The sequence below is a fragment of the Uranotaenia lowii genome, chromosome 3 (genome assembly GCF_029784155.1).
Source record: "Uranotaenia lowii strain MFRU-FL chromosome 3, ASM2978415v1, whole genome shotgun sequence".
Lineage (NCBI taxonomy): Eukaryota > Metazoa > Arthropoda > Insecta > Diptera > Culicidae > Uranotaenia > Uranotaenia lowii.
In genome coordinates, this window is record NC_073693.1 from 162963545 (window position 1) to 162981224 (window position 17680).

General features: G+C 40.0%; 1 protein-coding gene across 1 annotated transcript in view; it reads right to left on the minus strand.

Moving 5' to 3' along the window:
- Nucleotides 1-262: 262 nt before the first annotated feature.
- LOC129750534 (protein N-terminal glutamine amidohydrolase) overlaps nucleotides 263-17680 on the minus strand; it is a 156437-nt gene continuing 139019 nt past the window's right edge. The window contains exon 4 of the mRNA XM_055745487.1: nucleotides 263-14456. Coding sequence (XP_055601462.1) covers nucleotides 14323-14456 — 134 coding nt within the window. The 3' untranslated portion in view covers nucleotides 263-14322. The remainder of the gene's footprint in view (nucleotides 14457-17680) is intronic.

Consider the following 17680-nt stretch of genomic DNA (forward strand, 5'->3'; position numbering starts at 1 on the left):
TTTCTAAGCCGAGTTTCGCGCGTTAAGCATCAATCAGGTTGATACGGAAAATTGGACCCGTGCTCGATGGGAACAGAAAGGGATTCAGATTGGACCATACACATGTGCATAATGTAAGAAAAAAGATGAATGGCTTTCGGAATTACGGAGGTGGTCTGATGTCGTTACGTTAAGATGGAATCCAAATTAAAATAAAAAGGATTTCTCTTATGTTTTGAGCTTCAAACTTGAAACTTCAATAAAACACACTCTGGTATCTGTATATAATATATGACTTTTATTGAAGCACTCACTTTGTTGCTGTACAGTGTTTGTTTTTTGTTTTGTTTTTGAAATAGTTTTGATCGGAACCACTATACTCGCCTCTCTCGTCTCGTCTTCGTTTGTTCGTTTGGCTTCTCTCACAGTTGTTGTGATCTGCTTTATTTCATGTCATCTTACGTTATTTTGTTCAGTTTAACCTTTCTTCTAGGTTTTTTTTTATATTTGCTTAGCAACTTAGCTTTTGTTGGTGATTTTTTTTGTTCTGTTTGTTATAACGCTGCACTCAACAAGTTGTTTGTTTTTTTTTGTATCCCTCTTAATGATAATTTTAACAATTCATTCGATTTACTGGCTCTGGCTTATTTGCAAGCACTTTGATCTACTTGAAAAAGTAGAAAAAATCTGTTGTTTGTAACTTTGAATTTCAGCGCGGAATAATTATATCAGTAGAGCTTTGTGCTTGTCTTTTGTTGTTTGAAAACTTTCAAGAGGCTGATAATTTCTGCAGTGAATATATATTTCCTATCTGTGATAATCGGTTGGTTTTCATTTTGGGATTGAAAATTATTCGTTTTTCTTCATTTTCAAATGTCTTATTTTCGCTAGCAGTATCAAATACAGTTAAGGTATTTCAATTTTCGAATTTGTCGTTTGTGTTTTTCCCCATTTTTGGATTTAGGTTGTTTAAATTTTAGTATCTATAACGTTATTAAGAATCAAACATGTTTCATTCTAGTATTTGTGGGATTACAAGACGCACATCAAAACGCATTTGTTATTCAGAATGGGTTTGCTCAATTTTCTAGTTGGCTTGGTTTGGTTGATTGATATCATTAGATAAAAGATTCAAGAAGTTGGGTAAAAGTAACTTGTAGAAAGAAATACAGATAGAAGATTGAGGTGGATTTTACTTTGTAAAATTTTATAATCTTATCCCTAAATACGTGTTTGTTATAGTAGAAGAGGAATTAGTTGATTGCATAGCTTAAACAGGATCAAAAATTGTGTACAACTTAGAAATTGCTTAGAATGAAAGATAGGTAGGTACTGTTTGTTCTTTAATGGAATTATCCTTTGTATGCCCTTGGTTGTAAGGTTTTTTTTTTCTTTGACGGAAATGCCTTCTTAAAAATTGTTTCGAAATTGAGATGAAAACTACGATTAACTACTAACGGGTTGGTTTCCCTCATCTATATATTATGGTGTCGATAGTCAAAAAACATTTAGAAAAACCTAATCAATCGAATTGCCATCAAGCTGGAAGTTCAAGCATTTTGAGAATGGAGGTAACGGACATGGAGAAGAAAACTGATAGAAACGTCATTCAGCTTTAAAAAAGCCTCTTTAAAACGTGACTCTAAATGCAATATTCAATGCGATTCAGTAGATCAATTCGAATATGGTGTAATGTAAATATATGTTTTTGCTTCTTTTTATGCTTATATATTTTTATAAAAAAGGAATCGATTTGATAAAAATCAATATTATTCAATAAAAACAAACTACAGTAAACCACAAGACTATATGCAATCACATTATTCTTATATATTTTCTTTTATCTAGCTTACCAGCCTTAGCGACCGACAAGAATTTTGTAATCAATAATATTCTTCTCATTTTTTCCATTAAATTCTATGCAGTTACGATATTAGAAGTATCTCTTTGTTAGTATAATTTTAATTGTTTGGTGGAAAAATACTACTCGTCAAGAAACATTCAAGTAGAGATGTGATTTTTTTCTATTAAAATATCGAGCCTATGCTCAAAGCCGAAACGCTTGAATTTGTCTTGTTGATCGTCGGTTTTTTGTTCAGGGATAGGAAAGTTCAAACGAAACGTTCAAGTTTGCCATACACGAATGGGTGAAATATTTCAAAGCTTTGCTATATTTCATGTGACTCACAAAAGCTTCTGAACGAACTCGATCACAGCTTTTTTTCTCGGGGAAACCCGATCGAAGCTTGCCAAGAATTTCGATTTGAATCAGATTTCATAAATAAAAATAGAATGTTATCTAAGGTATTTGAAGAAGAAGTCTTGAATAATGAATAACAATCAGAATTCAAATGTTCTTCGACCAAATTTTGACATTTTTCTTATGATAGAGTTGAAAATAAAAAATAAGGATAAAAAATCACAAATAATTATTACTCAATAAAAAAAAACACGTTCTCTACTTGAATTTTCTCAGCCAACGATGGTACTTTCTTCGATCTTTTTCATGATGGATTCTCTTAAGCCATGGCTTTCGTAGCTCTAGTACTTGATCGAGAAAATAAAAATTTCCGGTAGACAGCTGTTTCTTGATAACTGTTTTTCTGCTACACTATTGTTGTGTTTCGAAAACGTGCTACCACACATTTATTGAAATCAACAAATCTGCCTCTCAGTATTGACATGTTAACATTCGTGTTCCATTGTTAAAGTGCCGAGTTTCACAAACAATACGGTGTGACTCCTAACTGGTACTTTGGACCTTAAGGATGGTTTAAAGGAAGTTAGGGGCAAAAATTGAACGCAAAAGTTTTACTTTAAAATTATAATCTAACACTACTTGTTTTACGCCATTGAATGACAAAAATAGATGGAAAGATGCTGTTGAAAATCGAAGATGGATTCTGATGGCTTGATATTCATTGGTGGAAGGGAATTAACAGTTAAAATATGATACCCTTTGATACTGTTGTTTGATGATGCTTTTCTGTAAGATGATTTTTTCTTGAATTTTACAACTTAGTTTATGCTTTCAGTTCTGAAGAGGACCTAACGAAATATGCCGTTACTTATTGAACTTTTTGAAACTTGAACAAAAAGTTTCACTCTGTTTTTGTCCTTAAAATCGTATATTCTAACCAATTTAAACTAAAATGATCTCAAAGTTATTAAAACGTATGCTACAATCAGTTGTTCTCGCAAAGTTCATCTGTATCGACTCGACTTTCTATTCGAAAATTTGGCTCTTGTGTTACCATGGCGCGCTTCTTTGTTTTATTTAGTTTTTTTAGCAAACTGCATTTGTTTTTTCTAATTGGTTGATACAAAAACTTGGAAGTAGTAATATAGATTGAAAGAATAACGGAACGTCTTATCAGCTGGTTTATTTAACATTTAAAGATTGAACGGATCACCACAAAGCCTTAGGCCCTATTACTCAAACTTAACATATTTGAACGGAACACTTGCCAATAGGTTTATCGAAAAATTTCATTAACTCTCAGTACAATTGTTCATGGGTACATACATTGTTATTTTATGCAATCAGTCATCGAACGCACAAGTCTTTGGAAACAGCGAAAGGGACACCGCTTTACTAAATTTCTAGAGTGGGTAATTGAAAAATCTCGTCGAAAATACAAACTTGCATGTATCTTAACCAAACATTTCTCTTTAGGTACTGTGGAGTGGATCATCTTCGAAGACTTCTCGAAACTGGCGCACAATTAACCTGATTGCTGGCTGCACTGACCATACTAACTGGACACTCGATTTCTTTATTTGGATATTTTTTCCAACAGTACGCAATATCGATTCCAGAGTGCGCATCTATCGATTTGAAGAAATGCTATCCCAGTTAGAAAGTTTCACCCAACTGAATAAAATCGGGCTAAACAGGTACATTTTTCCTACAGGGCATTTGTATATGAAAAATGGTAGGTTCGCCACCTACCGTCGGTATATGTGACGAAAAAATTAGCAAGAAAATGATCGATGTTTTGTTCTTAGTGCCCTGTCAGTATGATCAGTGCACATAGGACATACACAAGGATGCCACAGGCCTCAGGTACTACAAGGATACAAAGAAGCATTGGGAGCAAAGTTGAAATCTTGTGAAAACACCATGGACAGTTTATGTGGATACAGCATATTATCGAGTTCTGAAAACAGCCATTGACACTGTCCACGGGTGTCTAAAGCCGCTTTTGTGCGATCACGTTCTTGTATGTGAGGAATGCCTTCAACAACGTCAATTGAGCGATTCTTTCAGCTCTATGTTAGTAGAAAGGGCACCAAACAGCTGAAGCGTACTCGAGAAAAGAAAAAACTATGCAACAATAAAGACTTTTAAGGTAATATATTTTTTTGAAGTCTTCGACCATATGAAACAAGAATCCAAGGTTTCGAGAAACTTTGTCGACAACATAGTTCGTATGAGTTTTGAACTCCAGCCGTCGGTCGAGAATAACCAACCTGTATAAATTTCTAGAAAGGTGGCGCAGATCACCATGAAAACATAAACAAAGCCTACGTCACTACTGACGGTGTGAATATTTCCTAGGTAACAGCAGTTGGCGGTTTGTTATGAAAATTTTCAACAGTCCCAAAATCTGTGCCTTTACTGGTCAAAGTTCTTCGTGTTTTTTGTTCGTCAGTAAATCGGTTCGCTATTAGTGATTGAAGAAAAATGTGCAGTCAGCCTTAAGCAGTCACTTTAACCAGAAAAAAAGATCAACGGATACGATACTAAAGTGAATTTCCTGAATGAGAACTGTGTTCTAACGGTCACAACTAGACAATATGCTTTCAGTTTTTTTTACCGACGTCCCCTATTTTTGTACACCGGAAGATTCCAACTCGGAGCTGTACAGGTAAAAATTTTCGAAACGAATATTTCATATTAAACATATTAAAATTCATAATTGTATTTTAATTTGTAGTTTTATCCCATATTCAGTTAACTATAACTGAAGGCGTAATGAAGCGTTAAGATGACTGTTCTTGGTAAAATACTAAACTATTTTCCATTAAAGTCTCCTAACAGATTTCAAAGGCAAGTCATCAGAAAGCAAATCAACCGTTGATTTAGGCTTTAGATATTATAGTTCGATACTTACTATTTACTTTTTCTATGAACCTAAGGAAACTGTTTATTGAATAGTGTTCTCATACATAAGTTTTTACAGTTCTTTAAAGACACAGTCATACTCTTAATGTGGGGATTTCATTGAGTGTCCTTGAAAGGAGAAGGAAAATATGTTGTACTATGAATGATTTTTCGGATTTAAAAATTTGTTTTTAAGTAATTTCTATTTCTTCACTTTATTCAATAACTGTTTGTAGACCTTATCAGCTGACATCGTTTAGCTTTGACCACATTATTTTTCACGATAAATGTTCCGATACCGACACCATTCCTTTCCGAGAGCAGGAAATAAATTGTTGCCTTTAGATCGATTAAATCATCGAAAGCCAACCTAGAAACGAATGGCGTGCACCATGCACGAAGAGTGTCATAAAAAATCCCCGGAAAACTTTGAAATATATCTCCTACAGGGGAGGATTTTCTCAGCCAAAATTGCATCCATCACATTTGCCTCCGGTCAAAGATGGCTGCATCGCCCTAGAAAGGATCAGGCTGGACCCTGTAAAACGTGCAAAACTAAAACATAAATTTTCAGTTTCAAAATTATACATGAACCGTTCACGTACCTGATACTAACAGTCTGGAAGATCTACATCGGATTTCGGTGTACTCAATTAAGGTCTGCCTCGATCTGGGAAGTTGTGGCTACGCGCACACTGATACTGTCCTAGCGTAAAAAGGGGATGCTGATAATCATAAGTTGACATTTTGTCCCCGTGCGGTGATTTCGTTGGCAATAGCACTTCTACCGAGAGCGAAAGTTTCGTTCCCAAATATGATGGATTCATGGTATAGTTTCAGCGACCCGCACCAAATAAAGTTTGAAGTTTCGAAACCGAATCGAATGTGAAAAGATCGTTTTCCCAGGTTGTTTGTTTTGTAACCAAAATAACAAGCAGCCGACTTCGTTGATTTTTCGCGTCGGTAGTGACGTCACCTTTTGCCATGGTTACAATGTTTACGAGAAAAAAACATTACCACTACGATTGCATAGTGCCTATCTCATCACCTCTGTATGTACCTCATTGGAGAATAACGGCCTGATCCAACCGCATCATGGTTTCGTCTCCGAGGATGTACTCTGCATGAAGAGGGTGCTTCTGTTCAAGGGCAAGCAATGTCGCACCAGTGAGCAAAAGCGGTAAATTGCTGTTGCAGGAAGTTGATGTCGTCTTGACCGTTTATGATGTGAAAAAGTTTCAGGTCATCGGCATAAGTGAGCTTTGTGCAGCCGAGGAAAGAGAGTACATCATTAAAATAGATCACGGAAATGATCGGCCCCAAATGACTTCCTTGGGGCACTCCTAAAGAGGCAACGAACTGCCTAGAAAAGGTTTCAGCAGTACGAACTTTCGTCCCATTAAGTAGCTCAGAAACCAATCCAATAGGGAACAACAGAAGCCTAAACGTTTGAGCTTTGCGATTGCATTATCGTGGTTTGCCTTATCGAACGCCGTTGAGAGATCTATGTAAATGGCGTCAGTTTGGGTTTTATTGACAAAGCTGCCCTACACGAACGTTGTAAAACTCAGTAGGTTTGTAGTCGTGGATTGTTTAGGCATAAACACGTGCTAATCGTTGAAGAAGCCAGTTCAAACAGTTTGGCGATCGCGCATAGAGCGAAGACTCCACGGTAGTTGCTCACATCTCTCTTATCTCCCTTTTTGTAGACAGGAAACATGTGAGCTTCTTTCCACAGTGAGTAAAAGATTGCGCAGTCCAGCGATGATTGAGAGGTGTACCTAATAGGTATCAGCAGAGATAAACATCAGGCATAAAACGCTTCAAAAATGTAGCTGATATACCGCCCGGGCCCGTAGGAGATGAATTTTTTAGATTAGCTGTCGCTTTTACGGTAGCTGCATCGTCGACTTGAATACCATTCAAAGATGACCCTAGGGATGGTATATTTCCGACAGCCCTGGCCAGATGCTCCAAAGAAAGTTCCCCAGTTGTGAAAATACTAGAAAATTTCTCGGCAAAAAGTTCACAAATTTCTGGATTAGGATTCGCCCTGGTTCTTTTCGTTGATTTTTTACCCACTTCCAAAAAGATTTTGAACTGGTCTTGAAAATCTTTTGTAACTGGTTTAGATAATTTTGGTAGCTAAGCTTACAGACTTTTTTATGCGATATTCTTCATTAGTGTAAGGGGATTTGTGCTTGTTGTAGTTTCGAAGTGCACTTTTCTTAGCTGTCTTGAGTCGCCGCAGTTCTTTAGTGACCCAGGGAGCCCATAGATTGGTAGCCATCCTACGTTTCGAAACATGGCGATTAATGATGTAGTTGAGAATGTTTGAAAATGTCTCAGCAGCTGCGTTTGGATCAGAAGGATTGAGCTTTCTTCCTCATTCGATGGACTCAAGGACGAGGGAGATAGCTTCCACGTTCTTGAAATGTTGATAGAAGGATGCCATTCTCTTCACGGGAGCATAAATGCTTGCGGCATCGAGAGAGACCACTATGGCTGATTGCTGTGCAGAAATCCACTTCGGGAGGAGCACCATTTTAGGCCGGGCATTTTGAAGTCGCCGATGACGAGTATGCCATCCTCAGGAGGAATAAATAGAGCTGACTTAAGACAGGCAACACGAAAGGGACTGCAAAAACCAGGTCGCCAGAACCATCAGGAGGCACGTAAACTACGCGTGGATCGAGTTTTCAATTGCCCAGATCAATGCGGGTCCAAGAAGCTCCAGATAGTGTCAGGAAACGTGTTCGATAAGCAAAGCCGAGAGTTAAGATCTAACGGCGAGTAACACTCCACCACGATTTTGCTTTTAAAGGTGCTACGATCGCAATGAAACACTGCATCTGCAATCTGAGCCAAAATCTGACTTGAGAGGGTGTGCTCAGCCATGTTTCGGTAAAGGCAATGATATCTTAGAAAAAAGCACGAAGTAGCTAGCAGATAATCGATCAGGCAGGAATTGACAGCACCGATGTTCTGGTAGAAAATGCTGATAGAGTAGGCCGATTAAGATGCAGTACCAGGACGAAGATCGCTGGAAAGGCAGATTCCATCGCGCGGAGAAAACAGTCCACGATATCATACTTGCCTGCCTCTACATGGCGCAGATCCTCACTAAACAAGGATGCTTCATGAAGTATCATTACCACCAGTTTGAACTGATGATTGGTGTTCAACTGTCGGTTTCGTTGACCAATACACCTGAATGAATACCTCTAGTGCACCCGGCATTTTTTGATTAGTTGATTACCCAGGTGGTAAATACCTTTTACGGATTACAATCCACGGCACGGCGAACCACCGCGTCACCCCAGTTTGCTAGTCTGGGTCCATGGGTGCAATTGTTGACTCCTGATACTATGTATCCTACATCATAAAGTCCACCTGGGGCCTCTGGCCATAATTCCCATCCGGATCTGCAACGAAGGCTGTACCCATGATGGGGACCATACTCGCGCAAAGCGCTCATCGGCTTACTCAATTTCAAGTCAAAACTCCAGCATATATACCCTGCCTCTTGTTACTATTCAAGACTAAGGACCTCTCCTCTGACGACTCGAGGTCCGGCCTTTACTCGGAACTCGAGGCTCGCTTGGTTTCCACGACTATCGGGCGCTCCGCCTCTGTTCGAGACCACTACAAGAGACCAATGACATCTCCTCTAACGACTCGAGATCTTGGTTTCGCTTGGTTTGGCTCGAGGCCCTCTCCACTTTGCCCGTTCGTGTGACGAATCGAGAGCAGCTTATCCTGAACACGCGCCTGTTACAGCACACGTCCAGGGCTTTACGAAACTACTCGGATGATTCCCGGCGAAGACGTCATCCTACACCGACTCGAGTGATTCACCCGCCGACGACGTGAAGTCCCCCTACCCGTGAGTATTTCGCGGCATAAATATTCTTCCCCCTACGAGTTCGACTGCGAAGAAGGTCAAGTCTTATTCCCGCAGCTTCCCTCGTAGGTAGTGCGTTCTACTCAGATACTCCGCGGCGGTGGAGGTATCCTACACAACGTTCGCTACGTACCAGACAGCTAGGCATACGCAGAAGGTAGAGTCTAATGCTTTACTGCTAGGATCGGACGCACATTACACGCCGCCGCCGCACGCCGAAAGGGCATTCTACTCCAACCGTGGTCCGGTCTTCCTCCTCCCTTTCGGCTGGCCACCCAAGGTTTTTTGCCCACCGTGTGCTGAATTGAGAACAGCCTATCATGGACTCGCGCCTGTCACAGCACACGTACGGGTTTTTAACGCTTACCTAGCAGATCGGTATACGCAGAAGGTAGAGTCTTATCTTTGGATGCTTTACTGCCAGGGTCGGACGCACACTACTCAGGTGCTCCCCGACGAAGGAGTCACCCTACACCGGTCGCGGACTGGTGCTGGTTCCAACTCCTCTGCAGGGCAGTCATGATCCGGGTGAACCCATCGCTGACTACGCGCCAAGTATTGGCATTCTTACACATCCTCCGCACGATGTTGTCGGTTGTCGTGACTGGTCCGCAGGCGGCAAGCATGTTAGCGCGTACCCGTTGGGCGGGACATGTCGCTAGAATGCCGGACGACTGTCCTGCAAAACAGGTGTTCGCTGCCAATTTAGTAGGAACGAGACGGGAAGGGGCGCACGGCGGAACTAGCGAGGTGATTAGACAAAGTCGATCGTAATTTGGCTTTTGTGAGATGCCCGAGGAGTTGGAAAACGGTTGCCATGGACCGAGTGAATTGGAGGATTGTTGTTCATCAGGTAAATAATAAAACATCCTGCTGGTTGAGAGAGCCATGAACGATTACACTCGCATCTATCGGCTGCAAAGAGTTATCCGAATTGCTACATTGCAAAGGATGTGAAGTAGGATTCTTCATCGTCGAGAAGTACCCGAATAGAATGCGTCTTGCCGAAAAAAAAACCACCACCAATAGTGCTGTTTTCTACGAAGAAAGAATAAGACGTTACCTTATCTACAATAGACTTCCGTAAGGAAAGGGTATCTCACTGACGAGGAATACCCTCTAAGTAGAGTAGCTTTCAACGCGTTTGAACCACTCGAATCGATGCATAGGGTTAAGCCTACGCCAATAATCCCGATAATCGTCCAAATCGTACTTCGACTCGGGAAAATCATTAAGTCGGTTGAAGAATCACATTTCCTACGAAAATCCGAATCGTACAGTCACACGTGAAATCCGTGTTGTAGTACGGGTGCGAAACTAGGTGCACATATGCGGTGACGACTCGAAAACTGCAAGTATTTCCCTGCGAAATATCATCCGCGCTTGGTGGCCTGGCAAGTGGATCCCAAACGGATCAGCAACTACATGAATGAATCTATATTGGCATCGAAGGAAAGGCAGGCCCAGAAGCTCATGGCGGCATGGTTCAGCCGCTGAATTTCGCACAGTTTACGAGAACCTTGGCTGGCAGCAAGTGAAGATGCTGGCTCCGGATCGCCGGCATTGGAGCTCCTTCATTTCGGATTTTTTTAAATGAATTTGGCCGTGGAGCGCATCGACATAAGTATAGTCTTCCATCCAACGCAATACATAAGGGCAGTCTCGGATAGGGACAAGGTCACTGGGGCACACTGGGGCGTCGCGGTCACTCGTCTTTCCCAGGGATGCAAATCGAAAAACGAACGCACCGTTTAAAAAATACTAAATCTTTGCAAGACCCTCGATGAGAAGAGACTATTCTTGGGTTGCGGTTTCGTTAAGTTTTTTTTATCTAAATGAAGCTGCACTTTTCTATTACTCTCTAGCTCCATTAGTCAGCTTTTTTCAACTCTCGAACGTCTGAAAGGGATCTGAAGGATGTGCAATGCTACTCACTTCGTCCACATGTCAGTTGAACGGTGATGTGTGCATTGTAAGGAAAAAACAGTCTTGATTTTAACAGACCTTGTACAATTTTGGTCTCTGCATATAGCTTAGCGGATGTACCAAATGTGCCATGTTCTAGTATCTATTTTCGTTTCATGCTATTCAGAATTAAAAGTCGATTCTGCTAGTTCGTAAATTAGGTCGTATCCCCTGTTCCAAAAAGCAAGCCAATCATTTGAATAACCCTTTAAGCGCATGCAAGCTCTCTTAATTGTATATTATTTGGGCATTACATCGTAAAGTTATAAAACAAATTAGCTGCATTAATTTATCATGGTACGATATAGTTATTTCGCAGGGTCTATTTCATTTTGGCCCTTGTGTCGACACTACTAAATACTAGAAACAGTACCGTCTGGAAGCAGCGGAAAACTGCAAACCAGCAGCCAGCAGAGCTCACCTAAAAAAAAGGCAAGTTGGCATGTAAATCACGTAATCCTCATCGCCTCGTACGCCCCATAATTCATCACCGTCTCCTTCGACGACGTCCTTGGGCCTTGTTCGAGTGTACTGGCACGCTATCCTGGGGAGAGGTTGGCGTGTTTGCGAGAAGAAAGCAAGGAAAAAAACCAACGATACAACCAACAAGTCCGCTAAAAACCAGCCCATATAATTACACGCACCGGCCGCTTTTCCACGGAAAATGAGCCACCACGGAATTGTTACTTTGTTGAATGCCCCGGTTTTGTACCGGATTGCCTTGTCCAGTATGCTCCGGGCAGATGTAAATGAGCTTAGATAGTTTTGGAGCCGGAACCATTGGAAGTTGGAGTATTCTTTGAGTCTGAATGAAATTTTTCGATAAACTGTTTTAGGTGCCTGCATCTCATTCGTAACAACTTCATTTGTGCAAAAAGTTCCTAACTAGTCCTTCGTGTGGAGATACCAACTTTGGCGAAGAAGACGGACGATTCAAAAGAAAATGTAGCGAAACCAAACGGAAACTGGTGAAAAATTTAACTCGATTCAACATGTTAACTAATATCACATAGCGGTGTAGATTGAGTAAGATCGCTTTTTTTCGTTTCCTTCCGTTCTGCTTGTTTCGGCGTTAAGAAAGTTTTCGCCCATATGTCCGAAGAAAGGCCAGGCCTTGAATGAAGGTCACCCTTTTAGCCTGTTCGTTTTCATTTGATTTCTAGTTGTTTTGTTTTAAAGATAATATTATGTATACTTAATTATATAACACTGCGTTAGATTTTGAACTGAGAACTCATTTGATTAAAATCAGTGTTTGCTTGGCCGTTTCAACATTTTTAGACCTGTTCTCTGCACATTCTGGTGTGTATTGTTCGTTTAACTTTTTTTTCCTTTTTTCTGGGTTAGGTTATTTTAAGATTTGTGCATAAAAAGTTTTGAAAAAGGTGTTTTTGATCATAATTAAATCTTTCGATCGCGTTTACGTTTTCGTAAGCTTAACAGTAAAATATTTTGTTCAGCTTTCGTTCACACCTTTTAACGGTTTGTTTTTTTTTTCGAGCTGAAAATTGGTTTTCCTTTCTAATTTCATCTCACAGCTTTAAATTATGTATTTCTTTCCTAGACTTTTTTGTTTCTGTTTGTCTTTGCGGGTTAAGTTTTTGATTTTTGAAAGTTTTCGAATTATTTCCACAAGTTCCACAAAAGTTTGAGAAAATATAATCTTATGCGTCATTATGTCTTTTGAATTCCAGAGGCGTTAAATAAAGGAAAAGTTTCAATCATTTAAATGTTTTCATAATTCTAGCTATCTAAAACTAATATTCAAATATAGATTCTTAAACTAACGAACCTATCAAAATTTGTATCCGAAACCTCAATTATTTGTTTTCCAGTTCGGAACCAACTTCGATAGTAACTTCCGATAACACGCTTTTATTCTCATATCTGCATTCAGTAGATTATTTGGCGTTAAGTCCTACGGAAACCTGGCTAGCTAACTTACGGATATTTTTAGCTCCGTACTGATCATGATTTTCTAGTCCAAACTTTCTTCATAGACACATCCTAAACTTGATTTGACTGGAAAACAAATATTTGAGAAGAAGACATACGTTCAAGATACGATAGAACAAAAAACTTTTGACAGATAAATGCTTTGCTCTGTGCTAACAACTTTATCCACTGGAAATACTTAACAGTCGATAGATAATTCTTATTTCAATTTTTTTCATCCTAATTAAACTTTTATGACACTAAAACCAAATGCAAACATTTCGCTTTATACTGTTTACAGCAACTTTTTCTCAAATTGGACGCACTTGCACTGGATTAGATTTTTGCCTATCACAAAAATAAACTTCATGATTTGCAAAGTGTTCTGTGAACGATCCGATTTTTTTTTTATTTAATTAACAGCTTAAGCCATGCGCTTGACACCAACTGTTGATCCAGCTTTGGAGTACGGTCGTCTTCAGGAAACGTGTAGATTAGATTTTTAAAGGTAATGAATAAAGTTAACATGATGTTCCTTATTCTGCAAGTCATTTGACTTGACTTGACTCACTAAATTTCCCCTTTTTCCGAGTTTTGTATGCAGACAAGAAATTTCAATTCAAATGAGCTTCGATTAGTTCTAGGAACTCATTTGAACTTGAACACGGTTCTTGGCTTAGATACTTACAGTAGTTAAGGTGAAATTTCGCAAGTCTTGTCACGTGACTCGAATAACAAGGCTTAACATGCAATTTAAAGATCATTATACGAATTGCTTAACCAAACACATTCTGAACTTGTATTTCATTCACTCCAAAGTATCAATTTTTATCAGAAACAGAAGTAACACCTTATTGTATAAAATAATCATCACTATTTACCATCAACAGTTGGTTCCAGCAAAATGGCTAGCGTGCCTAATTATCTCAAAATTAAAAGTTCTTATCCTACCAAACCATAGGCTTCAACGGCTCAAAGTATGTAGCGTAGCATAGTAGTTTTTTTTCTATCTCTTACATTAAATAATCAGTAAATTGTTAACCTTCCAAGGTTGAGTCCGTTGAACTCCCTACTAGTCACTCGCCGCGACACGAAATATCATTAAATATCATACCTAGTGTGTGTTTGTGTTTTTTTTCAGTTTTTGTTTGCTTGAGGAAAGGGTCTTCGCGTTTTATTTGGTATTTCAGTTTGTTTGTTTATTAGTTCGCTTTTTCCTTGTTGTTGTTTGTTTTAATTATATTAGAGTATTCTATAACACTCGACTACCTCCTTTCAGCACCCAGGACCTCCGTAGCTTTTCGCTCTCTTTCGTTTAATTTCGTAGCCCGCACAATCCCCGCCAAACCATCATCGGAATAATTAAGCGTATCCTCTTGCCCTGCAAGGCCACTCAACCCAACTCCAACCACACCGGGAGCTGCCGAGTGACTTAGTTTTGCGTTTTGGTGATGTTCCGATCCGGGGGTTTGTAGAACTGTTGCACGAAATGGAGCAAATCGTACACACTGCCGGGACCCTTGCCCGGCTTCATGCAGATAAAGTCGTCCAGGCTGTGCGTGTTGGCTGGAAATAAAGAGCACATGGTACCGTAAGAGTGGTTCGAATAAGTATTGAGGGAAAAAAAGTTCAATCCTACTAGAATGAAGTAATAAACGTAAATTTGCATTCATAGAGATATGGCGATTGTTCAGTAGCAGCGGAGTTGTTTGAAAATATTAAACCTATGAAAAAAAGTTGAAAAAATAACAATTTATGCATATACAGTATCACCCATAAAAAAATCGAAAATTTTTAGCAGTCTGTTTTGGGTTGTTTTTGACGATTTATGGGGATTTTTTTTTGTGTGTGTAAAGAGTGTCCACGATGAAATTGCTACACACAAAATTGATTCGTAAAATTTGAGTTTTCATCCGATTGCCATAAAATTGTCAGGGATTGAAAAATAACTATTAAACTCCATTTTACCATTTTACTCGTATTTTATTTACAGTCCATACGCAAATGCCCGCACCTTGGCTTTAACCCCTACCATAAGATTCTGCACAACCTGTGAATCAACCGTTTTTTGCATGTAAACCCATACTTTCTTCAATTCCTCGACTGTCTTCACTATCATAGGTCGTTTAAGAAGGTGGTGCTTCATAATCGTCCAGTACTTCTCGATGGGGCGGAGCTCCGGAGGGGTAGTTGTTGGGAGGGTTGAACATTTTCGGCACGAAATTTACCATATTGGCCGCATACCACTTCAGCACATCCTTGGAGTAGTGTCATGAGGCCATATCCGGCCAGAAAGTTGTTGGGACGTTGTGGGCTTTCAGAAGGCACTCTTTCATGTATACCTGTCCGTTCATCGTGTCCTGGGTCACGAAAGGTGCACTCCGCTTCCCGCACGTGCAGATGGCTTGGCAAACCAGGAATTTATTCGCAAATTTGAACATCTTCTGAGTGCGGACATGCTCCGGAACGCTGAACTTATCCTTGGCCGTGAAAAAAAGGTTTCCGGGATCTGTTTGAAGTCGGCCTTCACATATGTTTCGTCGTCCATGATGCAGCATTCAACTTTCGTCAGCATGTTAAGGTACCGGCACTGGTTTTGGCGGAATTGTTCTGCTTCTTGCCTAGATTAGGGGTCTTTTTTACCTTGAACGTTCGAAGCCCAGCCTTAGTTTTGGCCTTTTTGACAAAACTTCGACTTAGGTGCAGCTTTTTAGCCACATCCCGGACGGAGGCCTTTGGGTTTCGGTTGAAGACCCCAATTACGCGGTTGTGATTTTTGGTGTTGTACGGAATACATTTTCCTGCACTGCTGGGCTTTATTAGATCTAACCTTATTCTGTCAATTGACGTAAACAATGCAATAAGTACACCCATAGAAGAGGTTGCAAAAATCCAATGCCTATTTAGCATATCTCTGTGCCGATAATGCGCTGAAATGTGCACTGTGCCGAAGACGGTATGTTTGAAAAACCGTAACTGGCATAAGGACTCGGCTCCCAACCAAAATAATGACCACTACATTCAAGCAAAACAAGAAAAACATTTTATGGGATTTCTTTCCTATTGGATAATTCATCCCAGAAACAAGAAAATAAAAATTAAAATCACAGCGCCGTAGTGAGAATCGAACTCTATAAGTTACCAAATCTATCGTCATGCCAGTCCGACACCTTAACCAGTGCACTATTCGAACTTCATGCAGGACGAGGGATATTTGTCATAGGCTTTATGTCACCGATCAATCACAAAAAAACGCACAACGGTGGCTTCCCGGCGTTTGGTCTCCTTTCAATTCATTCCTTTGTCTCGTAAAGGAAACGGGAAAGGGGACGGGAGTGAAGGAACGGGAAACCCATTGAATGAGAACTGTGCTTTGCTTACTCCCTGCTATTACATACACACGCTACATATACACAGCTGCCAAAGCCGGGCAGCTTGGCCAGTGGAAGAAATATTTCTGTTGTTGCTTTTGCTACACATGCGCAGCTTAGCCAGTGGTTGTTTGCCGGTGATTGAATTGAAGCAATGTTGTTGTTGTTGCTTTTACTACATACACACACAGCTCTACCGTGGTTGTTTGCCGGCGCGGCGGATTGAATTGAAGGAATATTTTTGTTGTTGCTTTTGCTACATTCACACGCACAGTGCTCGGTTCGCTGGCTGCCTGGTGTTGGCCGGTATTTATTTCTATCCTTCTTCGTCTTGTGATGCGATATGGAGGGACGTGAATTCGTTTTTATTTTGTTTCTTTCAGACATACGCAATTCGGTTAACTTGGGAGGTTAATGCCGGTGGGAGCAAATCGAATCAGCACCGGTCGCGTTATCTTCTTGTACCAATGATGCCTTGTACCAATGATGCCGTCATTGGCACAGAGGCTGAATTGTGGGTGCAAAGATCGGTAAAAGATCACTTAAATGCATCATCAAAGGCGAGAACAAAGCAATGATTTCATTCTAAGTTGAAGAAGAAGCAGCTGATCGTCGTGTTCTCAGGCAAGACACTTTTTTCGATTTATCCGGTGTCCAATTCACGAACATATCAGTATATTTCAACATCTGAAGGCCGAGGACGTTCCAAGGAATGTGAAATTCAAGTTTACTAACGAGCATCCTGCTGGTGTCATGGTATTTGGAGCTGTTGCTTTGAACGGATTGAAGATGTCTCCGGTTTTCATGAAAGCTGGAGTAAAAGTTAATACTGTAGTAGTCTACATGAACATATTGAACAGGAAACAACACTAAGAGAAATCTAATCATCAACATCGAAATGGATAGACCTAGTCCTTGAAGAAGGACCAGAAAATTCTTACAAGGTTAAGGACTAGACACAGCAAGATAACCCATAAACACATATTGGAACGAACTGAAGCCCCAACGTGTGTAACATGTGGTGTTTCAATCACAGTTAAACAATTATTGGTGGACTGCAGGAAGTACGACATGCAAAGAGCTAATATTTTTCCCGACGCCGGAGGAGGACTAGTGAATATGTTGAAAAACAACAAAGAAAGTGAAAAAATAGTGATAAAATTCCTTAAGCAAAGTGCATTGTACGACCAAATTTAAGAAACTCTGTAACGTCCAGTATTGATATATTAATACTGAGGGTGAAAACTGAAGGTTAATCCCTCAATAAATAAAGCGTAAAAAAACAAAAAAAAAAAATGAACATATTGAAGTATCAGGTGCTTCCGTGGATTTGGGCAAACTTCAATGAGCTCGAGAAATTTATTTTCCAACAAGAAAGAGCCCATGCCAGACCTCAAAACGGACCCAAACCTGGCTAGA